The sequence below is a fragment of the Hemicordylus capensis genome, chromosome 1 (genome assembly GCF_027244095.1).
Source record: "Hemicordylus capensis ecotype Gifberg chromosome 1, rHemCap1.1.pri, whole genome shotgun sequence".
Taxonomy (NCBI): domain Eukaryota; kingdom Metazoa; phylum Chordata; class Lepidosauria; order Squamata; family Cordylidae; genus Hemicordylus; species Hemicordylus capensis.
Window position 1 is genome coordinate 346,138,041 of NC_069657.1, and position 27,911 is coordinate 346,165,951.

At 41.7% G+C, this 27,911-nt stretch overlaps 1 protein-coding gene across 12 annotated transcripts in view; it reads left to right on the forward strand.

Annotated features, from left to right (window-relative positions):
• The window catches only part of LAMA2 (laminin subunit alpha 2), a 759,697-nt gene that overhangs the window by 373,803 nt on the left and 357,983 nt on the right, over positions 1-27,911 (forward strand). For 11 of the 12 annotated variants that reach the window (XR_008313916.1, XM_053286200.1, XM_053286222.1 and 8 more), the window contains 5 exons: positions 3,437-3,554; positions 4,453-4,631; positions 5,079-5,178; positions 21,404-21,564; positions 26,041-26,181. Coding sequence is in view for 11 of the 12 variants with exons in the window: in XM_053286200.1 (XP_053142175.1) it covers positions 3,437-3,554; positions 4,453-4,631; positions 5,079-5,178; positions 21,404-21,564; positions 26,041-26,181 (699 nt within the window). In the remaining variant the exon portion in view is untranslated. Of the gene's footprint in view, positions 1-3,436; positions 3,555-4,452; positions 4,632-5,078; positions 5,179-21,403; positions 21,565-26,040; positions 26,182-27,152; positions 27,242-27,911 lie in introns of those variants that run through there. The other variant, XM_053286231.1, reaches the window with a different exon arrangement.

The window sequence follows — 27,911 nt, forward strand, 5'->3', positions numbered from 1 at the left end:
ATGGACATCAGTCAAGACGTCAGCCAATATTTTAACTTACAATCAATATTGGAATTTGGAATAAGTTTTTTTAAAAATGTATTGGCATGTATTTCACTGAAACTATAATGAGCCTTATCTGCCTGTGATTCTTCTTGCTAGAAGGAAAACGATGGTGGCTTTTTAACATCTAGATTTAGATACAAACTGGGGGGGAAAGAAAAGCCATATTATTAACTCACATATGAGAGGAGAGACATGGCATGCCAATATATCTTGAGTGTCACAGCCCTTCAGTACCAACTGAGTTGATTAACTGAGGGGTTCCCAACAAATGGTAAGAGTACCACTGTTGGTTCTTTGAAGAGTCCCAGGTGGTACTCAGCAGGGCCTCTGCTATATGCTGTATTGAGCGCTCTTCTCCCATCCACTGCCCCCGTGTCTCCTCCAGAGTTCTCTGTTGTCCCCCAGATCTCCTCCGGAGCTCTCCTCCACCTCCACCTCTGGTCCTGAGTCTTTCTGACAGAGATTATTTATGAACAAGTTTTTTTTTAAAAAGCACAGGTAAAGTCAATACAGGTTCTTGGGAAATTCCATTTCTTACTTCCCTCTGTTGTGAAAATTGTCCAAGTATTACTACTCTGTGCTTCCTGTTCATTAACCAACAACCAGTCTATAAAAGAACCTGTTCTTCAATTTATTTAGGATATACAAACTTTTGAGAAGTTTTCTCCTTTTGCTGCACCACACATTGCCATTGCAAAACAGGAACTTTCCCCATATGCATTTCCTTTTTCATGTTTCTTTCTTGCCTCTTTCTTCATAGGAAGCATAAAAACGTGGACACAATCTAAGCAAAGCAAAGTGCTTTTAAATCCCATTTATTTCAACTAGATAGATCTAAAATTCATTTACTTGCCCCATTGAAATTGGTGGGGCTTAAAGTGTTTGACTTTTGGTGAACTGTGCCCAGTAAATCCAAATTCTTAAGCCTTATGCTTGGGTGAAATTATGGCCATCAGAATGATTAAGTTTAGAAGCTGCCAATACACTGTAAGCACATTTTTCTTTTTTTTAATTTCACATTTTGCAAACTCTGCATATGATTTCATGCTTATACAATCTGTGTGTATGGTTTAAAGACCTTTGGTCAACCTTTGTTTGTTGAAGTGTTTACAAGACTTACCTTATGCAGCAAATTCCATTCATTTAACAGATGTCTGTAAATAAATTATGGCTGTTAGTGTGACACTTTCTATATATGTATCCGGAACTGAATGACAAATTGGGCAGGTTTGGAAAATTATAAGCTTGCTTGCAACTGTTTTTTGTTTTCCCTAGAGCTTCAACTGAATTAATTAGCTTTAAAGAAGTATAATCAAATACCTAACAGTTTATTATTGTTTTTGCAAATCATTCCCAATAACATATGTAAACTTTTTTTTCAAAACTGCTAAGTTAACAAAAATGACTTTATTGCATTTTTAGTTATTCAAAAGCCTTCCAAGATTTGTTTAAGGGCCAATATACTGTATTTTCGCACCAAGAATCTGTGGATTGTACAGATTTTTTTACAAAAAGTAAAGGAGCATGCGGGAACTTTAAAGGGTGCACGCTGTCTAGCCACACTCCGGTGCTACTTCTCACTCCTGCCTCCACTGCTTAGTATCTAACACTAAGAGGCAACTGAACATCCTAGCACCTTGCTGATGCTAAATTAGAGTCCTGCCTGCAGGTGCACCTCATTTTGTATCCAGCTAGGCGTATGGCTGGCACATCCACCAGCCCTTCCCAAAACAGTGAGCATGCGGGTGTGTGTGTGTAAAAGGTACAGGAAGAGGAGGTGGCAAGGCAAGGAAGGGTGTGAGGAGCAGCTGGGTAGGGGTGTGCACAGAACCAGTTTGGCCAGTTCAGTTTGAATCCGAACTGGATTTGAACCAACCTGGCTAGGGTCCGGTCCAGTTCAGCCATTTAACCAGGCTGAATTGGTCCGGGGGATATTTTTGTAAAGGGAAATCTGATGAAGATTCCCCTTTAGAAGTATAGTGGGTAAGGGACCCTTCCAGGAGTAAGAGGCAACCCTTCTGGGAGTAAGGGGTAACCGGTGGCTTGGTAATAAAGGAGAGGAGCATGCTTGGGGTCTCAGGGAGAGTGAGCATCAGCATCCAGATAAGGACTTTATTCCCTCTCTTGCCACCCCCACCCAGCTACCCTCTTATCATGCTGAACCAGTTTGCCAGAACCGGTTTGGTTAGATCACGGACTGAACTGCCCCCAGTTTGCTCTGCGATCAAAGCCCTGGCCTGCCCTAGTTTAAAGTGAACTGGCTTGGTATGAACCATTTGTGCACACCCCTATGGGTGTGGGCTTTTTAGTTTATTTTTTAACAAGAACCGCTGTGGGCAGGTTTTTGGTGCAAAAATATGGAAATTGTGCTGAATTTTGAACTGCGCTTCAGCATTCTGCACTAGGCAATGCAATCTTCCATTTAAGATCTACATGTTAATTTTAAGACATAGGGCTGGAGCCTTACTCACCACTCTGCTAAAAGAACATCCAACTAAAGTAGTTCTTATGCAGCAACTTAGTAACCATGTGTTATTTAGCCTTGTGCATTCCTGTATACAAGACTGTGCAAAAGATTTAGTACCTCTGTGCTTACCAACATGCAGGGACAAGCTATTTCTTTATTTAAAATATTTATACCCCATCCCTCCAGTACAGTACTGATCGAGGTGGCTTACAGCATTAATAAAGTAGATATCATACAAAACAATACAAATAATAAAACTAAAAAAAGTTAAGACTAAATAGCTATAATTGAACGAGGATGGGACAAATGTCCCTAGGTTCCTGAGGGAAAGGGCCCCACCAGTGACTGACACCTTGCTCTTTGCTTTCCCCTTCACATCTCTCTGAATAAGATGATGGGTGGCTGGGGCCCATCTTCACTGTTTGTCCCAGGGCCTACTACAACCTGCACCCCGCCAATGTGTGGCCTTATGCTGATCTACTAATTCTCTTGACTGGAGTATAGTGCTGCAATTCTGCACCCAGTTATCTGTGTTTTACATGCTCAGACCTTGCATAACACTGTGGTGTGGTTGCTTCTGTGAACTGGTCTGGTCTGCATGGCAAAGTGGTAATATCAGCAATAAGATACATACAACATAGGATATTGTTGCTTGCTAATCCTGATGACACCGAGGCTACAGTGGGGAGGCCCTGTCTCTGTGTCAGGTCATACAAGCCTCTGCTGGCACCTGGCAAATCAGAAGTGACAAGACTTGAGAAGCAGCCTGCTCTTTCACATTTGCTTAGAACTACTCCAGCAGTATGTGTCATCTTGCCCCATCTTCAGGGTTATCAAGAGACAAGAGCGTATTTTTTCTGATATTTTTAGTATGGTCCTTTTTAGCAGCTCTGATGTATTTACTTTCTTTTACAATTCATTTAGAGATCTTCTTGTGAATGTGAACACAACACATGTGGAGAAAGCTGTGATCACTGCTGCCCTGGATTTAATCAGAAGCCATGGCAAGCTGGGACCTTCCTTGTAAAGTATGAATGTGAAGGTAATTGAAAGATTAGATTATTTCATTTGTCAAAACAGAAATAGACAGTCTACATATTCATCACGACATATCCAGGCCTGGCCTTGTAAGCCACTTGGATGGCAGATTTCTGGGAACTGTATATAAACTATCCTATGCTCCTTGGTGAGGGGGACGCGCAGGTATAAATGAATAAACAAACACCCAAGATTGCAAATATCACCTCTAATAGAGACTCCAGTTTAATAGCACAAAAATTCTCCTTTGCCATCTGTGTGACTCTTGTGCAGCTCTGGATATATTTTTCTTTAGAAATATTGAGCACATATAGGTCCCATTAAATTAATGAGAGAGAGTTAAGCATACTCTTAACCATTGCATTGAAATTAATGGGGCACACAAGTTTTTAATTCAGGTTGAATTGTAATTCTTCAGGTTTGTTTATTTGTGTGTAGTTGTATGTATGGTTCATACAGCAAACTTTTCTAATGTGTATAATTCTGGTAAATAATTGTTAACTATCCCCCCCCCCACACACAAACAGTTTAATTGGTTAGCATTTCTAAGTAGCTATCAAAAGATTCAATCATTTCTAATAAGCTTTTAAAAACATTTTTAATAACATCATTTTTAATAGCATTGTAAACAAGGCATTTCCAGAAATAATGATATTCTATTCATCAGCATTTTCATGATCAGTCAGTGCACTGATGAAAATACTGTATGTGTTTGTTTATTAATTTAAAGGCTTGAAAAGGCTCAGTATATTTGAGGCATGTATGCCATTTGTTTCAGTATGTGCAGCACAAGTGTCAAAATGATGAAGAATATTGTTTATATGCTGTAAAATGTTGTTCCTACATGTCTGCAGACTGGAAGTGATGTTTGCTAATACACCTTTCCTGCTTTTTCCCCCCAGCATGCAATTGTCATGGGAAAGCTGAAGAATGTTACTACAATCAGACTGTGGCAGACAGAAAGCAGAGTCTAAATATCCATGGGGAATATATCGGGGGTGGAGTGTGCATTAATTGCACACAAAACACTGCAGGCATCAACTGTGAAACCTGCATTGATGGGTACTACAGGCCCAAAGGGGTAAAGTATGCACCGCTCTTCTATAGTCAGTGACAGGCGCTAGGTTATTAAGTGGAAAATACACACTTTTGATTGCCATTTTATGGAGGTTAAATTCTAATTCTGAAGCCTGCTTGTTGCCTTTCACAGTGGGAAATCTGTAACGGTTCACAAAGATATGAAAGTAAATTGTGTTTATATGATAGAATACACTGGAGGGTCAGGGCCTCAAGCTAACATTTCAGAGTGAACAGACAGAGGATTTAATCCCATAAATAACGCTTTTGTATCAGCAGGAACACATTGTTTCCCAGCATTAAAAAAAATATTATTGTAAATGCCAATAAGAAAAGAGCTGGGAAAAGAACCTTAAATATAATAAGCTGTTGGATGTAATATGGAGCATTTCCTAATTTTGTTACATTGCATTGTCATTAAGTTTAGTCTGTAACATTGCTTTGCTTACAGGTGCTACCAGGTGATCGCAGCCCATGCCAACAATGTCTTTGTAATTCCATTGGTTGTTTAGATGGCACTTGTGTCAAGGATGAGAAGCATGCCAAAGGAGGTGAGATGCTTCTGATGAGTCCTTTTGAAAGGTGTCACATTTACCTGTGCAATTACAAGTATGAGAATCACCCGCTGTATATGTGGTTTGTATTTTAGTTTGAAAACACCTGAATACAGTTTTAGATCTTGCTGTTGCTAACATTTGACTGGAGTGCCTTGCAGTGTCAATTTTTCTGTGGCACAGCCCAGATATCTCTGATAACAGATCTGGATATCATCTACAGTTGTCCTTAGCCTGAAACAGTAGTCCTTCGACTGTGTATTGGTAATAATAGGAGCCCTTGCTCTGAAGTCAGGAATGCATGTTCTGGAATGTGAACCCCTGTTCCAGTTCAAGGTCTCTTGTTTCACACTAAGGACAAGTGTCTATCCATTGTTGGTTTTGAATACATAAGTGAATTCGTGAAAAAATAAAAAATAAACCCTGCAAAATTATAAGTTGGTAATTCAGAAATAGCATCAGCCAGATGATGCATTAAAGGTTTGAGTTGAAAGGTTAGCTTAGCATTGATGAAATTGCATTCTTAAAAAAATTGGAGTACTCCTGTGCTAATAACTTAAAAAAATGTAGCAATGAATACATGGAGGGGGTTAACAGGATCATGCTTATTGGTCCCAACCACCATCAGCCTCCATGCATTGATTGGAACATGTTCAACATGTGGAACTCACATGTGTAGACTCTGTACTTTTAACCGTCAGCCTCTATTTTTGTCTGAGACAAAAAGACCTTCCAGAACCAATGCATATTGAAGTGTACATGCAGAGGGCCCTATGCAAAAGGTTTGAGCAATGTGTGGCAGCTGAATACAGGACCAGCGGGCATAATCCTGTTTTCTCTCTGTTATGTGTTAATTTTGACATTGTTATACAGCTAGTGTTGAAGACAAAAATAATAATAACTTCCCAGGCCAGGGAAAACATTATGAGACACTGGCCCTTTGCAGACATAATGCCAAACCAGAGGTAAATGTGTCAGAGGCTGGAGTTTGTGATAGTCCAAATGCGTGAAGCTGCAGTTTCGTCACCCAACTGCAGCTCTGTTTTCACTTCCAAACCTGAATTTGAACCTTTGTAAAGGTTCAAATTTGTAGTGAGTTTCGCTGCTGAAACCTGAGGTTCAAAGGCACCATTGTGTTACCTGAATTCTGCTGCCGCTATAACCTGGATTTTGTGCACAATCTTCTCCCGCAACCATAGAGAGGTCAGCTCAGAGCAGCCCAGAAATGTTCTAGAGTGGCTGTGTTTCTCTCTGGCTGCCTCTCAGAGCTGATGATCTGCCCTCTGCGGTCTCCTTACCCCTCCGGCCACTGTCTGGCAACAGGGATGCCATGCCTCCTAGAGTTCATGCATTTATTTATTTATTTATTTATTATTTTTTACATTTATATCCTGCTCTTCCTCCAAGGAGCCCAGAGCGGTGTACTACATACTTCGGTTTCTCCTCACAACAACCCTGTGAAGTAGGTTAGGCTGAGAGAGAAGTGACTGGCCCAGAGTCACCCAGCTAGCATTAGAGCAAGCCCACTTGGGGCCTCACATACTCCTGAGCAAAAAAAGAATGAGGGGACAAGATGGAAACAACAGCATAAGTCTCCAACAGTTCATCACTGCAGTGCCTTGTGCACAAATACATTAAGCCCTAATAACAAATAAATGTATGCATTTCTAACCACACACATCTCAATCACCCTCAGTTCCCACATCCTTTCACCTTAATAATGGAGGCTTGATGCCCTATCCCTCTTCCTTTTCCCTCACATGAAGATACCAGAGTAGCACCCCATGCCCTGCTTCTCTAACCATCTACTTGGAAAATGGCCACCTGCTTTGCAGTCTCATTGTTCCACGACAGCTTCTCCATCCACGATTGGCACCAGTACTGCCACAGAAAACAGCCAGATTTGGGATGGAAGCAGGAACATTTGTGCAAAGTTGTGGTCGGAGGCAGAGACTGTGGGCCTCTGACCATGTCCATAATTTCACAGCAGTTCAGGAATAAGACCACCTTCAACTGGATATCTAGGCAGATAGTACAGAGGGGCTTCCAACACACTGGGGCACAGGACAAAGAATGATTGCAGTTTCTGAAGAATAAATTCAAGGATATGACCACCAACAAAAGGCGTGGAGCCAAGGACCATGCCACATTATGACCAGCTGGCATTAGTCCTCCCAGATTGGAGGGACATAACACCCTGGAGTATGGCTGGGAGTGGACACCCCATCCCACAGAAGAGGCAAAGGGCCAGCCAGATAGCACCACCCACCAGCATGCCAGGGTGCTCTCTAGCATGCTGGTGCAAGCAGAGTCCTTGCACAGGGAGCTATGTCAGCCACCACCTTCTCTGTCCATCCAGGTAGTTCCACAGCAGCTACGGCTATGGCAACTATGTCTATGTTACAGGCTTGAGCCACAGAGATTGCAAGCCAGTTATGGAGACCTCCCCTTACAGTGGAGCACATGCATGAAGCTGCTGCCATTTTTCACTTGGTGGACTGTCCCACCCACCACCCCCTCGCCCCAATTTCTCAGTTGCTGTTCTGCGTCTCTCCTCCAAGACCCATTGCTGTCTATAAGTGCCCCTTGCCATCCTGGGGTATCAGTAATTGTGCTGATGCATGACCATGCAGCTTGGGAGTTCTTGCAAAGACTATGGTGCCTTTGTTGTGTGAGGAAAGGCAGTGGTGCCAAAGTAGTGTGAAGAAAGGGTTAAAATGTATTTGCTCTGTCAAAGGTGATCAATCACACAAGAGTCTGCCCCCTTCAACATCATTGTCAGTAGTTACTGCTTTACTGATGTCCTGACCCCTTGCCCACAGACTGGTAATGCGAGCAGTACAGAGCTTGCCGTGCTGCAGCCTGGGAGGACTAGGAAGAGTGAGGGTTCCTCTGTCCAGAAGCCAGAGTTTGCTAAACCACAGTTGATCAATCATCTGCGACATGATTCTTGGCATTCACTGATTAACTACAGCTTCGTCTACTGGTGGTTTGACACTGTGTCTGCACGGGGCCACTTACCTTTAGTGTGACAGAAAGAAAAATTCAACTTTATGCTAGTGAAAGGATCTGTTATTTGCTAACTCCTTCCATTTTCTGAATTTTTAAACTGGAGGCAGTAAGATGGAAGAATAGGTTACATCAAAAGGAATGAAATGAGCCACATGTGAAAAATATATGGCTTCTGTGTTGCTGTGTGGAATTATATTTAATGTACTTACTATGAGAATCTCAGGGGATGACAGGAGAAATCTAGTGCTTTACTTAAAATTTTGTACTTATTATCATGAGAAGAGGAATAGACACTGAAATAAATACACTGAGCCTTGAGGCAAATGGGAAGTAGGTTTTAAAACAGTCTTGAAAAAGTCTTCTGGTTTCAGATTCTGAAAGAATAGATTGTAGACTGTAGTTGTGAAAGGGTAAACAAGTGTTGTGGAAAAATATTGAAGGGGAGCTGAAATATCTACATTGGTGGAATGGGAAGAGAAAAAAAAATACCATTACATCCTAAGGTGAAAACATACAGCTTATGTAAGAGAGATGGGAGACAGGAGATCAACACTTTTAGAAATAACTGGAGCAAGTTTATTGAATATTTGCAAAACAAACTTGATTAGGTAAATTATATTAATCATCTTTTTGATGTTATGATTTAAAGAAATTTGAGATTTTTTTTTAATAAGGCATGTTTTGTGTATTTTTGGCATAGTATCTATTATATATTTTAATACAATTATATTTATTATATTTCAAAATTATATACTGAATATTTTTTAGTTGGTTTGTGCCTGTAAAATAAATTCATACTTCCCAGTAACCTACAGATACCAAATTAGGCATACACAATCCGGCCATTGAAATTAGCTGAATGCACCATTTTTTACACTGGAATATGCTTTGTGAACATTTAAATAGCTCATTGTAGCTTTTTAAATGAATTTATTTTTTATTTTATTTATTTAATACCTTTCTATACCGTCCAAAACACAAGTTCTCTGGGCAGTTTACAAAACAATAAAAACAGCCAATAAAAGATTAAAACATTCCAACAATTAAAATTAAAAAAGTTAAAACTATTAAAACACAATTAAAACCATATCTAATTAAAAGCCTGGGTGAACAAATACATCTTGACTGCCCTTTTAAAAGTTGTAAAAGATGGGGAGGCTCTTATTTCAGCAGGAAGTGTGTTCCAAAGCCTCGGGGCAGCAATGGAGAAATCCCGTCGCCGAGTAGCCACCAGATGAGCTGTTCTTTTGGTTATGAATATCATACTTCCTGATCACCTACAGATACAAAATTTTGTATCAACAGTCCTGCCACTTACATTAGCTGAATGCACTAATTTTTGCAGCTTGGGGTAAGATTTTTTTGAAAATTGTATTTTGTTGAAATTCTGAATATAATTATTTTTTAACTTTCATTGTTCTCAACCAATTTTAACACAATATTCAGAATAATAATTCTATAATCACATCATGCGCAGGAAAAGCAGAAGATTTCTCATATTCAAATGTACCATGATTCAGATTTACCACATAAGGTTATTAGTCAATAAAATGAATAATGTTTGCTGTTGAAATCCTACAAATTTCAAACATTACTTCCCTTTGCAAGCACATAATTTAAAAGATCTATGACATCTGTGGTGGCCTTCAAATAGCTATTTTACCCCTCTGCAAGCCACTTCCCTGTATAGCAGAAGGTGGGGGGTAGTTATCACAGGGCGTTCTTTTGGTTATTCACGGTTTACTAACCCCTCGACTAAATTGGTATACAGTTAGCCACTTTCCCCACTTCTCAGGTGGCAAGCGGGGAGATATAAAGAAGTGGCATGAGAGGCACAGGCTGCTCCATCCACTTTGCCTCTTACACCCAGAGGCGTATCTATGGAAAACAGCACCTAGGGCAAGCACTGAAATTGCGCCCCCTGTCCAAACATCTGTCACCCATCTTTAAGATAACTTTAGCATAATATCAGCTGAAAAATACAAGTCTGAAGGTCACATACAAGTCACATATCTGAATATGTGTACAGTGACTTATATTATATTATTTTTTTTTAAAAAAAAACCCAAAATTACCTGTAGCCCCTTCAGGGGGCTTCCTAAAGGCCATGGGGGGGGCTGCAAAGGTTCCCCCTTCCCCCGCTGGCCTCTAGGGCCTCACAGGGACCATTTGAGCATGTGTGATGGTCATATATATATATATATAAATGGCCACTGAAAACAAAATGGCTGCCGTGCATGCTGAAATGGCCTCTGAGGCCTGGCATAGCCTAGGGCAGGCACCCCCAAACTGGTAGGGGAGAGAGTGGGAGATTTTCATTTGCTTCCTAATTACAAAGAGGTGAGAGAAACTGAGAATCTTTTTGTTTGTGTGGCTGGGAACAGGTCCAATGTTTCCTATGTGTAGGGTTTAGTGCCCGTCCAGTCCAGCATCCTGTTTCACACAGTAGCCCACCAGATGCCTCTGAGAAGCCTACAGGCAAGAGCTGAGGGCATGCCCTCTCTCTTGCTGTTTCTCCCCTGGAACTGGTATTTGGAGGCATCTTGCCACGGAGGTTCCTGGAGCTGGCTTCGCACAGCCTTGTAAGAGAAATGCTTATATCTGTCATGCTAGATTGCTGAAAATGCTTTGCTATGGTTTTGCATGTTGGTTTTATGGGAAGTGTTAGGGGATCTGACCCTGTGTATGTTTTGTACTTTGTTGTGCTATTCCTATTATGCACCATAGACTTGGCTATGTAGCCTACATGATTCCCCAAAACTCACTGGTGATGTTTAACCCACCCTGAAATTTTGGGTGTTGTGTGTTGTCTCATTTTCAGCAGTGTTCAGTAGCAGAACACTTTCCCCACTAGAACAGGTTGTGAGGGGTGGGAGGGAGGATGTGACAGAATGGGCCTTTGTTTGGCTTTGAAACACATTCCAGTTTCATATCAGAACTTCCCTCAATTCCAAAAGCTAATTTTGGCCTGAGCCCACGCCCACTGCTTTTGTGGATTTATTGTATCTCACTTGTTTGTCAGGAATTGTCCTTTTGTTCGGAAAATTCTACCTTAGGGAGAAACATTAAGCTTTTGATTGTTTTGCCTATCTTCAAGAGGGGATAGTTAACCTCTCAAGTTAGGTGAGGGGATGGACTCTTGAGGTTGCTATTTCCAACATGCTACTTTGGTGTTAGTTTAGCTTTGTTAGCTGAGACCCGGCTGCATGGCTTCTGGGAATGTGCAGATTTCACCACAATGCATGTTTTTGTTCTCTGAACTGCAATTTGAGACTTAAGAGCTACCAAGCCTCCCTACTGAGTTTAGCCATAGGAACATAAGAAGGTGTCCTATACTGAGTCAAACCCTCGGTCCATCTAGCTTAGTATTTTCTACACAGACTGGCAGCAGCTTCTCCAGTTTTTGCAGGACAAATCCAAGCACATTAGTATGTTGGATGGATATCCCATTGTCAGATGGCTATTTTTTAGATATAATACTAGTCTAACATCAAGTGGTCCTGTAGAACAGTTGTTTTCCTTTGCTGGGGTGATTCACAGCCCCAGGAGGCACAACCTGAGTGATTTAATCTTTGAAAAACTTGTATTGCTTTAAGGAAATGGAAACAAATTTGGATAAGTAATGAACATCTCAAAATTGTTTCCTTTTTCAGGCATTGTGTTTTGTATTTTAAGCTGTATTTTAAAATACTATTTTATATTTTTATTGGTTGTTTACCAATATGTATCTTAAGTACTTTTTCTGAGTATTTTGCCCATCTCTGTGCACAGGGAGGTTTAAAGTTTAAATAGCAACCCTTCTTGCTTCTCAGCTGACAGAGAGGTTTAAAGTTTAAATAAACAGCAAAAAACCAGGAAGCATCCAATGAAAAAGCAATGAGAAAGACCAAGCCTTAATATACTGGAAAGTGTACATGAGCTTCTTTATTGACATGCATTAATATGCCCAACGCGTTTCAGCTATAAGCTTTCTTCAGGGGCATTTCTAAAATGTATAAATATAAACCCACTTAGTAAAATCTCAAAGGACAACTACATGTATAGTTGACAGTATAGTTAACAAAACATTGCATAAAACATATAATGATGTACTTACATCCAATAATCTTGTGAGATATCTGTTTAAAAAGATGATTGCTTCTTTAGTCTCTACACCAAATGTATGTAAAAGGGAATGAATATATGTAAAAGGGAATGAATATCCACCCTGAGTCCTATGGGAGTAGAGTGACATATAAATCTAACTAACTAAATAAATATAGCCTTGTGACAAAATGCAGTTGTTAACTTATGCTAAGGGCTCATGGGTAATCCATTTAAAAGCACAGCTCTAGCTTGTAGTTCTGCTAAGAATTTGTGGTTAGTTTCCTTACTCTTAAAAGGATAAGCCACTAAAAGGATGGTATTTAAAATAAAAGGAGAAATTCTAGCTCTTCATTCAGTCGCTGTGGGGTCAGAATCTTTAGCTCCAAGATCCACCACATCTCTTGTTCAAACAATGATAAAGTCCTATTGATAAATCTTCTCTACTGCCCCAAATAGTATATGAGTTGTTAGATGACTCTTTTCCATACGATGACTCCTCACTGGAGGGTCTGTTTTCCTATGCTTAATATTATGCAGATGTTCCCCTATCCTCCTCTTGAGGGATTCTGAGGTTTTGCCTACATATAATTTCTTACATGAACACTGAATGATATAAACAACATTCAGTGTACTACAAGTAGTGAATGATTTTAATAAATACTAGCTTAACCCATGTAGAACATCTGAGCGCTAGTACTGTATTGCTTCCCTTATCCCCTGCCACAGCCCCACTCACCTCAGAGATCTCTCCACCATCATCCAAGGTGCACTCCTGCTTCTCTACTTCTCCCCTCCTCCATCCCGTTGCTTCCATCCCCCTCACCCCTCTTGGTCGTGGCCGCAGCGTTGCTGGTTCCTATTGGCCAAGCTGCAGCCCTCTATCCCCAGAGACCTCCCCACCATCACCCAAGCCCCGCCCCTACTCCTTCCCACAGGTGCAGCAGCAGCAGCAGTTGACTGGGCCCTTCCTTGCTGCTGCCACTGCCATGGCCGCTCATTTGCCTCAGGTCACTGACAGGCCCGGGTCCATCCCTCGCCCTTCCTTCTTTCTGTCTTCCCCTCCCCCCTCTCCCCCCCTAACAGATCTTGTTCATCTTGTTTATTTTATTTTATTTTTTATTTGTTGTTAAATTTATACCCTGCCTTTCATTAAGAAAATCTCAAGGCAGATCACAATAAAATTTAAAAACAAGATTATAAAAAAGACACATTAAAATATTGAGCTAAAAATATAAAAACAAATCTGATTTTAAAAAATTAAATTAAAACACTAGCATTAAAACAGTACAAAATACAAGAAGCAGCAGTGGAGACAATCATATAAAAGCCTGGGTAAAAAGCCACAATTAGGTTTCCTCACTTAATTCACAGAATGGCAGCCTCCTTCTCCTGAAGGGGCTCTTTCCTCCCTCACAACCCCTCTCTTTTCAGACTCCTGCCCACTATCCATTTATATAACATCTTCCGACCAGTAACACTTGCATTCCAACTGACTTTAACCATCACAGAATCCTTCTCCCTATCTGCATATGGAATCCCTACTGCCCAATCATCATGGTGCCACAGGCTCCCTATCTGCATATGGAATCCCCACTGCCCAATCACCAAGGTGCTTCTGCTCTCACAGGCGACTCCTCCCTATCTGCATATGGAACTTCCACTGCCCAATCAGGTGCTTCTGCTCACAAACTCTCGCGAGAGCTGCCACACACAGGATTAGCCATGGGTATGCCTTAGACAATTATGTATATAGATTGTTTGTTACTTGATCTCCAATGCCGTTCATTTTACAAGTGTATCAACAGTATACACAGTGACCACATGGATGATGGCCCTGTAGTGCAGTAGCCATGTTTGGATAAACAAACTTACTTTCTCTGGATTCATTTCTGATCAGTATATCCTCTAAGTTATGAGTTCATTTAAAAGAAATAACTGGCTTTTCTTGATTACCTTGTGTATCCTGTAAAATGCACCAGTGTTTTCTGATATTCCTTTATAAGTTGTTGGTGACATGATTAAATGTTAGGCTGAAATTCACAAAATTAGTAGATCCATTTCTTCGTGTTTGTAAAAGATCTTTTTTGTGGAATGGATGCAGCTTTCTTGAAACTCCTATCACCTCTCTAGGACATGAGCAGGTCCCTCGGTGTTCTAGACTCACAGAGAAATGATTGGTCTGTGGAACAATTTCGTCTTATGCCTAAAAATTGTCCATAAGGTAAATCTTCTCCAAGAAGTCTAGAGGGTGAACTATCAAACCTTAGGCAGGTATTCTTATCTGTTTCTTGATTTCTTATAAACTGAGGTCATTAATTGCCCCTTCTCATTTCTAATTAATAAATCCAGGAAATTAATCTCCCTTTTACTGTAATGAACATCAAATTGTATATTGTCATCTCTTAAACTGAAAATCTGAAAAATCAGAAAAATTATAATAAATCCACCTCATCACCCCTCCAAAAGCAGAAAACATCATCGATAAACCCGTACCATTGATTTATGATATTTGGACACACACACACACACACACACACACACACACACACACACACCCCTCCTCTTGACAGTCCAGGATAATTTCCAAGCCTCTCCAACCTCTGACTGCTTGTGGACAGCTTTTTATGACCAGGAGAGATATCTTAAGACATTCACTTGCCAGGAGCATTTCCAGACAGCAGGCTTTACCATGAGTTTACTGTGAGATTTTACTGCAAGTTCGAAATTGCTCAAAAAACCTGATGCAAAAAGGATATTTTTAATTACCCCTCATATAAATCTTGCTACATTCTAACATGCAATGAAAAACCTGAATAATGTGTGAAGTATTCCCGAGAGCTCACAGGGACTTCGGGGTAAATCTGGCCAATATGTGAACACACATCCTCCATTCCAGAGGAGATGTGAACTAAAAGCCCTGTGTAAAAAAAAAAAAAAAAAAAAAGCTCCTGTTGAACCTTTTTTGGGGGGTAAGTAATGGTACCTATCCACTTGGGAAATAAGGAAAGAAAATTCTGTATACTGATGCCAACGATGAGCCAGTTTAAAAATCTGTTTCCGTGAAGTTGGGAAAATTATTTTTTTGTCCATGTTGTTTATGCTAAAAAGCCAATTTTCTTCAATATATGCAAGCTGGAAAAAAGATGGTGATTTGAAGGAAGGGATGAAAAATGCATTTATTTTTCCTATCGATTTTCTCTATATATTTGCAAATTAGTGAGAATGCACATTAGATATCTTGAAATTGATTTTGTTGGTGCAGTCTGTTTGCACAGAAAAATACTTATTTGGAATAAAATGAAAACCTGCTTCTGAGGTATCTGTCAACCCAAGGAAGAATTTCAAAAAATACTCTTATCCTTGAGTATAATGGGGAATATGATGATAATGAATGACTGTCTCCAAATGTATACCTGCAAGTGTTGTCTTTCCTGCATACTGAGGCAAAGAATCACTGGATGTGGCTGTAATGGCAACAATTTCATCTTTGGCTACAGTAGAGCAGTGCTTTCTGTGCTGATACAATTGCCTGCAGCAGAATTGTTAAAGGACGGTCCTGCATGATAATGTTTACTGTGAGTTTACAACATGTTTATGTCCACAGAGTGACCAAGAGCTGACATCAGAGATAAATCTAGATACTAGATATTAGCCCTTTAGATAATATCTCTCTCTCTCTCTCAGACACACACACACACACTCTCTCTCTCTCTCTCTCTCTCTCTCTCCAAAGGTTTTCAGTACCTTTGTTAAATATGAGTCAAGCCTGAAGAGTATCCAACTTGACTATTTGTGATTCAGCTCCCTTTGTTCACAGTGTTCATCATCCTGCCCCCCAGCCGTGCACACACAAACTTAATATCACTTTTTGGCCACCCTTCCTGCCCATACTGCTTGTCTCACATTCATCCATTTCCCACCCACCCTTCATGCTTTCTGCAGTATCCTTTTCTGGATGTAAAAGTTCCTCTCTAAAACATTTAAACAGATGTTTGTATGTGTTACAAGTTCTTCTTGATTAGCCTATATTCAGATACAAAACTGAACATACATCAGTGTTTTGTTTGAATTGGCCTTATGTCCCTCTGTTACCATATTTGCTCTTGCATGTGTACACTACACATGTGTGCATATATGCCTTTGGACTGACTTGGGGGTATTCAGCTCAAAACTAAATTTGCCAGTGTGCATAACAAATGGACCACAGCCTGGACACAGGCAAATGCCAATGCTAGGGTATCCTAGCAGGACTAGATAAAGGAGGGAAGGGGAGTGAGGGCGTGGAAGCTGTAATTGTGTAGTGGCTGGTGGGCACTGCAATGTGAACAGGAGGAGGCAGAGAAGTGGGGCAAGGAAAGTCCTTGCCTTTCTTCAGTATACCAGGAGACACTGTTTCATGTACAAAGCCAAAATGGGCTGACATCCCCCAGGCAAGAGCTGGAGTGTCCTAGCTGCAGTGTTTCTGCCAAAGCAGAGAACAATAAGAGGCCGTGAGGTACTGGTATGGCACCTTGATACTACAAATGCCCACAGCTAACAAAAAGGAGTACTGGGGTTCCCTGACAGTCAGGTATAGGGGCTAGCTTGTAGCAAGCCCATGTAGGGAATAGCCCAGCCCCAAACACTCTTGAGTTCCATTCAGTAGTCTAGTAGCTCTTGGGCAACCAAGCATAAAGACAATCCTAATATGAAAATTAAAACTCTGTTGTTGTTTTTTAAAGACAATCCTTTCGTAGGAGCATGTCGACAATGACTCAAGGTCTCTGGTTTCCTAGGGGTGTGCAATTCGGATTTTTGGGTGATTCGGCTCGGACCCGAGCCGAATCACCCCCGTTCTGTTTTGTGCCCGAATCTGGGTCACCCGAATCACCCTTGATTCGGTTCGGATTCGGATTTAACCCGAATCCGAATCCGAATCGATTCGGGGGGGTAAAAAGGGGCCCAGGGGCAAAATTTTGGGGTGGGGTGGTAGTGCCCAATGGGTAGAGTCTACCACCCCAATTTCGGGGGGATTGGGCAAAGTCCTGATTTTTTGTGAATTTTTAAAGTTTTAGTGACTTTGGGGCAGTTCGGGGGCATATCATGGGATCTGGGCAAAAGGAGTGGGGTGGGGTGGTAGCGCCTAATGAGTGCAGGCTACCACCCCAATTTCAGGGGGATTGGGCAAAGGGCTGATTTTTGGTAAATTTCTGAAAATTTCATGTCTTTGGGGCAGATTGGGGCATATTGGGGCAGAAAGTGGGGTCTGGGGCAGAATAGTGGGGTGGGGTGGTAGTGCCTAATGGGTGCAGGCTACCACCCCAATTTCAGGGGGTTTGGACAAAGGGGTGATTTTTTGAGAATTTTTGAAGTTTTGGTGACTTTGGGGCAGTTTGGGGGCAGAAAGTTGATCTGCCCCAAAAGAGTGGGGTGGGGTGGTAGTGCCTAATGGGTGGAGGCTACCACACCAATTTCAGGGGGATTGGGCAGAGGGCTGATTTTTTGAGAATTTTTGAAGTTTGGGTGTCTTTGGGGCAGATTGGGGGCAGAAAGTGGATCTGCCCCAAAGGAGTGGGGTGGGCTGGTAGATAGTGCCTGATGGCTGGAGGCTACCACCCATCCCCAATTTAAGAGTGATTGGGCAGAGGGGTGAATTATGGTGAATTTATTTGTATGAGGTTAGTCTTCATAAGGTGAAGTGTGCTAAAGTGATTACTTCCTCATATTATTCATAGTAAAGGAAAGTGTGAAAAAGTGAAAGTGGGGTCATGAGAGTTGTTTAATTGAAAAAAATCTCATTTGCTATGATAGAATGAGAATTCACACCTCAGAAAAAACTTCTGAGGTGTGAATTCTCATTCTATCATAGCAAATGAGATTTTTTTCAATTAAACAACTCTCATGACCCCACTTTCACTTTTTCACACTTTCCTTTACTATGAATAATATGAGGAAGTAATCAATTTAGCACACTTCACCTTATGAAGACAAACCTCATAAAAATAAATTCACCAAAATTCACCCCCTGCCCAATCACTCTTAAATTGGGGATGGGTGGTAGCCTCCACCCATTAGACACTATCTAGCAGCCCACCCCACTCCTTTGGGGCAGATCCACTTTCTGCCCCCAATCTGCCCCAAAGACATCCAAACTTCAAAAATTCTCAAAAAATCAGCCCTCTGCCCAATCCCCCTGAAATTGGTGTGGTAGCCTCCACCCATTAGGCACTACCACCCCACCCCACTCTTTTGGGGCAGATCCACTTTCTGCCCCCAAACTGCCCCAAAGTCACTAAAACTTCAAAAATTCTCAAAAAATCACCCCTTTGTCCAAACCCCCTGAAATTGGGGTGGTAGCCTGCACCCATTAGGCACTACCAACCCACACCACTATTCTGCCCCAGGCCCCACTTTCTGCCCCAATATGCCCCAATCTGCCCCAAAGACATGAAATTTTCAGAAATTTACCAAAAATCAGCCCTTTGCCCAATCCCCCTGAAATTGGGGTGGTAGCCTGCACCCATTAGGCACTACCACACCACCCCACTCCTTTTGCCCAGATCCCATGATATGCCCCTAACTGCCCCAAAGTTACTAAAACTTTAAAAAATCGCCAAAAATCAACCATGAACCAAATCACCCGAATTTTTTTTGCCCGAAATTCGGGTGATTCGGCTCGTGTCCGAAAAAATTCGGGGGACATCGGGGGTGATTCGGTTCGGCCCCGAATCACCCGAAATTGTTCGTTTCGGGCACAGATCGTTCTGTGCCCGAAATTTTTTGCACATCCCTATGGTTTCCAAAAGTGTCCTGGGCAGTCCAGTCCAGGCCTCGCCATAGCAGAACTATGCAAGCTAATCTCAAGGCTAGTGATTTCAGCTCAGTAACAGTAGGCACTTGGCTAGGTAGGCTTCTGGACAGTAGGGGGCAGAGCTTGCTGCCAAGCTCTCATGGCAGCAACCTTACAGAGACAGACAACCCTCACTGAAGTCACAGAAGCCAGACACACATTTGGGGAACAGAGCCTTTTTATAGGGTTATGTCTGTCTACTACAAAGCTCTGAAGGAAGGAAAATTTTAGTGTAACTGGTGCATCGACACTACTGCTTGATCCTGCTGGCACCTCGTCCCTTTCCGTGCTCTACTTCTGTTCCTTCCATAGGAAACCAGAGTTTCCAAAAGGGAGAGGAAGGAGGAAGAATCCAACACCTTATCAAGATCAATTTTTCTAATAAAGCCCTGCCTGAATGATACTATTCTTATATTACTTGCATCCCTACTCTTTCTCCTCCTACATCTTAAATACTCAATTTCTAGTCTTCCTTCAATATTATTCCTCCAATCTCTCTCTCTATTTTTCCAAGGCATACCCATCGCTAATCCCATGCATGGCAGCTCTCACGAGAGTTTGCGAGCAGCTGCCTGGATAGTGACGGGGACGGGGGGAAAATGGCAGCGGCTGGCTGGCGGGTGGGGAGGGAAAGCACCGGCCAAGCCAGCCAGCGAGGGAAAGCACTGCTGGCAGGCAGGGAAGGAAAGCACCGGCCAGGGCAGCCGGTGAGGGAAAGCGCCACCGGTAGGCAGGGAGAGAAAGCGCCGGCCAGGCTGGCAGGCAGGGAAGGAAGGAAAGCACTGGCGAGGCTGGCTGGCGAGGGGAAGTGGACTCGGAAGGGGAGAATGGATGGAAGCTGAAAGGGGGGCAGAGAATGGATTGGGGATGAAAGGGGAGATGAAGATGGGGAGGAAAGACACGGAGAACTAGAGGTGCAGATGCTCTGCTCTGGATCAGCTAGTATAGTTTAAAATCCTCTGTATATGGTTGAAAGTCTATGAAACCATCAACAAACCCTTCACATAAACATACCCCTGCTAACTTGGTAAAGAGGCACCTTTTAATGTGGTGATCCTCTTTATTGAGCAAGGGGAGAGTAACTGGCCCTATCCACTTCCCGCACAGTACTTCCAGTGCCTGTTGCTGGTATATATGTTATGTTTCTTTTTAGATTGTGAGTCTTTTTGGGACAGGGATCTATCTTATTTATTTATCATTTCTCTGTGTAAATCACCCTGAGCCATTTTTGAAAGGGCGGTATAGAAATCGAATTAATAATAATAATTAATAATGAAGTTGTTCTTGTGACCTCGCGCTGATGCTGGGGAGGTATGTAGGGAAGGGAGGAGCTCACCTGCCTTCCCTGGCAGATGAGCGTTTTTTATCTTTGACTTTGTCACACTCCATGCCCACACAAGTAATGACATGACATAAAGGCAAAAGCGGGGAGCATCTTCCTTCTTCCCAGAGTAACCCGCACCACAAGGACGGTGCTTGGTGCGACTGTTCTTCCCCCCCTGGCTCACTGCCGGAAATGGTGGCAGGCTGGGTGGAAACCATTTTACCTGGGGATGATTGTTCACAAGATCCCCTACAGAGGTAAAAGGAACCAGAGTTGTTTGACCTTGGTTAAACACCGGGTTAAAAAGTCAGGCTACCCTCTTCTGCAGCAACTAGGAGCCCTCTGCTCTGAGTGCTGCCCTCTGCCGGCAGCTCATGTTGTGAGAACAGCCTCAAAGTCTAATTGTAGTAGAAGAAAAGAAATTGTGATTGAGGAACGATGAGATACTCAAAGCTATCTAATTAGACCATGGCTGCATTGGGATTTGAATCTGGAGTCTTCTCTCTCCAAACCTAGTGGTAATGCATAGAAGTGTAAATGCACTACCTTGTCTCCACTTCTTCATCGAGGAAGATGATCTCTACCCTTACCAGAGTGTGTTGCTAAGCAATGGAGGCATTGTATAGGTTGGGACAGCACTTGGATGCATGCAGGCTCCATGTCTGGAGAGTTGCTAACAGTATCTAGAAGGGTGCAGGTTATTTATGCTGTCAGTGCATACAGCACTTCTGTCCAACCGCAGCACTGTTTCTAAGGACTCTACTACTGCCAGCACTTCAGATCAAAAATGTTATACTGCCAGTGATTGATAATCACATTTTTTAAATTAATTTTTTAAATGAAAAAGAAAATATTGTTGTTTGCACTGTTTATAATAAGAACTCTTTTTTTGAAACTTTTTTTTAAAAAAACAATCAGCTTCTTTAATCTGAATGATGCCCAGCTGAGCTTGGTGTTTTATTTTGTTGCAGGAATGCTTCCTGGATCCTGCCACTGTAAACCTGGCTACGGAGGCAGGAGGTGTGATAGATGTGCACTGGGTTACAAAGGCTTTCCTTACTGTGTACCTTGCAACTGTTCCCTGAAAGGCAGCTTAAATGATGACCCTTGCCTAGGACCTTGCATCTGCAAGGTATGGATTATAGCCTTTTTTTAAAAAAGTGAATGTAAACTTTTCATCTGTACTAAGAGAGATTAGAGCTTTTCCTTTATCCATTCTTGTTTTGGTAAGTAGTGCCGGCAGCATCTGAGTGTCAAACAATTCTGATCCTCTTTTGAAGTAAGTATTCTGGTGGGAATGTGATTTCTTCATGTCAAGTCACAGCAGCAAGGTACTCTTATTAAAACAGGCTTTTTAAAGTAAACCTGTTCAAGTAATTGTTGGAGATCCAGCTCCAGATGGCATCAACCTTTTGCACCAGTAACCCTAATGGCCACTAGGGGCATTGAGCATAGAGATAGTCAGGGTCTCCTCTTTCCTGCCTTTATGACCCCTCTATTGTACTCAGGAACCTCCTGGGAGTGACTTCCTTCTTCTTCTTCCTCTTCCCATAATGCTTCTAGCTCTCTCTCTAACCACCATGCTTCTCTCGGGCTCTCTCTACTACCATGTGCCCAGTAGTTAGATACAGGTATTTTCTGTTACCATGTACTTCTAAATAAAGTAGTATTTAGGTTTTACTGGCTTCATCACTGGTTTTACTGGCTGCATATTAAGGTTAAGGTAATTAACCATACATGAACTTCCTTGCTCTATCTGTCTATCTATCTGTCTGTCTGTCTGTCTATCATTACAATCTGTTGCCTCTGAGACCCTGTTAGCATCTGCTGCAATGGGAGTGAGTTAGCTCCTGAAATACTCTCCTATATAAGTAATTACACCCTCCCAACAGCAATCCTACCATGTAAAGTACTCAAGAGCTTAAAACTACATTTATTTCTAACTTCATTCAATTAGATTGTGCACAACTAAATGCCAGTGGAACACATATATACAGAATGAAAAGTGCTGACTATAACAAGTGCTTTGATATCCATTCATACCGAAAACATATTAAGACTGCTCTCATGCACAGCCTAACCCAGGCTAGCACATCCTAGCCTGGGTTAGGCAGTGCGTGTGAAGCTCCAGGATCTGCACAGATCCTGGTGCTCCTGCCCAGCCTAACCTTACTTTCAAGTCCAACTTTTAGCCAGGGTTAAGGGCGCGAGTGTGCCCTTAACCCAGCTTCTGGGCATAAGCATGCCCTTAACCTGGCTTCCAGGATCGTGTGTGTGCTTGGACCGCTTACAGCCCAAGCACACACAGAGATGGGTGCCTAGAGATCCCATCTCACAGGGGTATCCCCCAATGCATCACAATGCACTCATCATGCGGTGCATTGTGGGATACATGGAGGCCGGGATTTGTCATTGTGGGATACATGGAGGCCGGAATTTGGTGCAGTGTGGATCGTCTGGGAGCATGGTCTGCGCTCCCAGCAACGTTTTCTCTATCATCTGGGGGGAAGGTGAGTTGGACCCAGACATGTGCATCCCTAGGTGGTGTACATAAGTTAAAATACAATATAAAAACAAGATAAGGTTCTTTTTTGAAAAACCCACATTTCATCATAATAAACTTCATCTGGATCCTGCCCACAGGTTCACTATGTGATCCCTGACTGGGTGGGGTCACATAGTGATGAAGCCAGTAAAACCAAAATCATGTCCAAGGAGCAGCAGATCAGGGAAACAATGGTTGTGAACAGACATGGGTGGGAATTGTGAAAGTGTAGAAGGTAGGAGTTTGTTGCTTTGTGTTTGTTTTGTTTTGTTGGCAGATGTTTTGCACCTTGAAATAGCAACACTGGCATTAGAAGTCAAGCCACATTGTAAAAAAGAAAGAAAAGTGCAGCACTTGTGAAAACTATTTTCACTTCAGCGGTGTTGATAGCAATGTTTTCGTACAGACACAGGTTTTGGATTACTGCACTCATAACCATATTTTATATTTTACATTTTCTGAAAGATTCTTAGGAAATCTCTGGGGTGTTCTTTTTAAAATAAACCTCAGTTGAGGCCAAATGGTAATTTCTTGGGGTACTACAGCAATGTGGGAGCTGATTCCCATAGCATACTGTCAACTTGAAAGTCTAGAACCACAATTGCATAGGTACTTGCAATTTGGCAGCAACAGAGAGAGTGAGTTGATTTAGAAGGATGTGCATGATTGGCCCTGTCCAAATAGTTCTGGATTTCCAAACATTACCATGGCTGCACAGAAAGAAGCCAAGCAGTTTTCTGTATCATTGAAATAACACATGAAAGGCTCCTTTACACAAAAGAGTCATGAAACAGGGTTGTGAAAGTATATAGGCAGAACAATGTTCATTGCAATGCATTCAGATTATTAAGTATTAAACAAGATGAGATGTTATATATCTGGCACTCCATTCTTAAACAGATTACATGAAGATTTTTAACTCTCTTCTTTAGGTTTAAGCTGCAAATGAAATAGTAGACACCTAAGAATGAGTGCCATAACTTGAGCTCATGAGTTTTAGTATTCACCAACAAAAAATAAGAACAGCCCTGCTGGATCAGGCCCAAGGCCCATCTAGTCCAGCATCCTGTTTCGCACAGTGGCCCACCAGATGCTGCTGGAAGCCTACAGGCAGGAGTTGAGGGCATGCCCTCTCTCCTGCTGTTACTCCCCTGCAACTGCTACTCAGAGGCATCCTGCCTTTGAGGCTGGAGCTGGCCTTTAGCCCTCCAACTAGTAGCCGATGATAGACCTCTCCTCCATGAAGTTATCCAAAGCCCTCTTAAAGCCATCCAGGTGGTTGGCTTTGAGCAAATGCTTGGAGCAAATGAACTTAGAACCAAAACACAAACAAAAACACTACAAAGGAAGAAAGTATCTTGTATTTTCAGGATGATGTTTTCCAACTAATATTTCTAATTATTTATTAATTGCCTATCTACAATAATAAATAATATACCTTAATTAGGACCGTGGTTGGATTATTTTGCTCAACAAGTAGATTTGCATAGCAACAAAAATAGCATCAAGTCAACAGATTCCGTTGACAAAAATGAAACTAACTTTCATGTCCAAACATTAGAGTGCACAACATATAGTCATGTTCTATATCTTGAATGCTATATTTCCCTATATCCTTAAATCTCTGATCCAGGCCATTGGATATGAACAACAGGTTTTAAGGGAGGAGGATGATTTTTCTGGCACTTCTGTCAGTAGTGAAAGGAAAAGCATGAAAAGGATTTTTCTTAGCATGAGATTAGTAGGCTCATAGTAACAAAATCTGTATTTAACATCTGTTCTCTTTGTCTCTTTCTGATATTAAATTTGTTCATTTTCCTTTTTCCCTCTTTCCTCAATAGCTTTTCTTTTGAGAAGTGTCATAAAAGTCCAGAATTCTTTTTAGACTTATTCTTCAAATTTGTCTAGTGTCTTCTCCTGAAAGGCAAGCGAGTTATTTTCATTGGGTTTGTGTTGGTAAAGCATCACAAGCACAATACTGGCTGTAAAAGGACAGACATCCTGTCCGTGGAGTGCTTAGCCATTGCTGGCTTGCAGTCAACCATATTTGTCCATCTGTGCATGGCACAGAGCACTGAGGCCAGGATAGAGATGATGTATAAAATAATTTCAAAGAACGTCTTTTTGAAATTAATTCTCGGTTTGGTAGATTTATGGCTGGTGGGTCGTGGGGAGATGACTGAGTTTTGGATTTCTGCAAATTGCAGTACCAGCTATTCTTTAGAGCACCCACTTTGGTTTGTAACTGAATTATAACCAATCAGCTCTTAGATGTGATCCTCTTATTGGTGAACTGATGTAGCACTTGAATTCCCTGATAGCTCGTTTCAGTAGATGCTTTCAGAATATTGATGAAATCAGTGCTATACAGCAAGGAAATGGGGTCCTGTTCAACAGTATGCTTTGCATAACGGTGAAGGCAGCCCATATCAACTACAGTTTGCAGCAGTTTATTGCATAGCTAAACACATTGGGTAGCTGAACATATCAAAATCTTAAGTGTTTAAGTTCCTATGATATCATTTCCTTCCATTGCCCATTTATAATTTCTAATGAAGGAGATCTAACAGCGTTACTGCAAATAAATGCAATTGTTTGAAGAGAGGAAAATGGGTTAGGGTATAAATAACACTCATGTGTCATGACATGTCTCTTAAAACTATGTTTTGGCTCAAAATATAGTAGGGGCTCACATGAGGCTTCCACGGTGTAGAATCTACCAACTGTGGGAGAATGGGGTTGGGTCTTTCTGCGACACACACTGAATATCTGCCCTGCCAGGGGACCTCTCAGATGTCGATGTGTTGGACATAATGGTTATGTGCAGAGTCTGACACATGTAGACTCCATCAGCATGTTGAGTAACCTGTGACAAATTAGGCCAGAATGATGTTCTTCCACCACCGAGCACACACTGCCCATAGATTGGACTCTTGTGCAAACCACAACTGACAGATTTCCTTTTTTCCTTTTGCAGTATTGCATTAAAATGAAAAAGCAGCAGAAGCAGGTTGACTTCGTCCTGATATAAGAAAGAACTAATATTCCGATATTCATTTCCAGGACCATGTTGAAGGAAAGGACTGTGATCGCTGTAAAGCAGGCTTCTTTAACCTGCAGCAAGACAACCCCAGGGGCTGTGAGGCATGCTTTTGCTCAGGAATAACAAATGCCTGTGTGGGCTCTCGCTGGACCTACAACACTGTAAGAAAAGACAGAGTAAATGTATATGTACGATTAGTCTGTTATCTCTCTCTTTTTAAAATGCTTTTATTTGGGCTAGCTTTGTGCAGTGTTTTGACAAATTCTGCTTTGTTCTTGCACAATCCTTTCCCAAGAATGAAACAATGTTGCTCCTCAAGTAGAATCCAAATTTTGTTAATCAGGGAGGTTTTCTATAATGCATACCAGGGACAGAAGTGCAGGCAAGCCACTCAAGGAAATTACTGTTTGGGTGTAGGTGAGAAGTCTATGAGACAGGCAGAAATGTTGAGGTTTTTAAATCCAGCTCCTATGCTGTCAGTCATTTATACCGTTAGACTGGACACAGGCTTAAAACTCTCTGAAATGAAGAAAAATATTCCTGTTGTCTCATACAGATGAGTGAAAAATTCACACACACCCATAAAACAGAACAGGATAAGCAATATCTTATTTGCCACTATTTTTGTTATTTTATTGGAATATTCAGCAAGAAAAATGCTTGCTGAACTTAATGCTTGTTGAACGTAACATGCTCATAAAGCATTAAAGCTTCTCAAGGTATTTCAGAACTGTAGTCTGAGATTACGATTATATTTTTTTCCCCTTGACTGAGAGGGAGTCTACTGTAGAATCACTGACTTCTCCTCCTCATGCACACTGCTCTGCAGTTTGCAGCACAGACAGTTGATTTGTATCATTGTGGGTCATCCATCAGTGCATTATCGCTGGAGAAACCTGAAGTTATGGGAAGCATGATGTTGCTTTTCCAGAAAAACTTGGAAACATGACAAAAGGCGGAGAACATTAGCATGGATGAGAATTCTGGCATTGCTACCCTAAAAGTAATGTTGTAGTATGCCGATGATGTGGGAAAGCACCGTTTTAAAGGGTGAATTGCAGGAGAATTGGTACTGACTCCTAGGAAGTGTGAAGAATTGTGAATATGGCTTTGCCAATATTGTTTTTGTAGGTGTAAAACTTCTGCATTAAACGAGTACAAATTAGCTTAAGGGACATCTGAAGTACTAGAAGAGAAGACTAGATGGACAGGGAGACTGATGTAAGTCAAGATTCAAATGAGCTAAAAAGCTTTTGCATCGCACTTATACTGATTTGGGGCATGAAAAGGTATTCACCATTACTTGCTCTCTGAGCACATGGTTAAGCCCAGTTTTGTCACTCCTCTTGAACAATTTGAGCTCACCCACTTGGACTCTATAGAAAAGTGGTAAACACATTTAACAAATAAAAAACTACCTGCTCAGTGGCTTCAGGGTACCACCTTACCACGATGTTACAAGCACCATAGTCACACATGTTCAATACACATACAGTCTGTGTACAGTACGAGAAACAGATTGTGTTCAATGCACATGCAGTAGTACACAACCTGAATTTGAGGGAGACTGTACCCAGACTAACTTTGAAAATAAACACATGCAAAGTCATTCGCACACACAAACATGTACAGGTGTACAGACACCTGTACCTACATATAACTTAATGTATGATTCAGGCACATGTGTTGAGTTTTTCAGGACACATGAGGCTGGTTCACGTGATCTTTAGTAAGGCAAGGACATATGTCCTATCCAAATTTTGTGACTGTGTGCTTTTAAAAAATAAGGTGGGGAGGAAGTGATCACCTGTGAGGCTTGTGCTGGGTAGGAGGACTCCATGCTACCCAGCAGCTGTACCCAGCTGTTTAATGAGGTAGGAGGAAAAGAGGG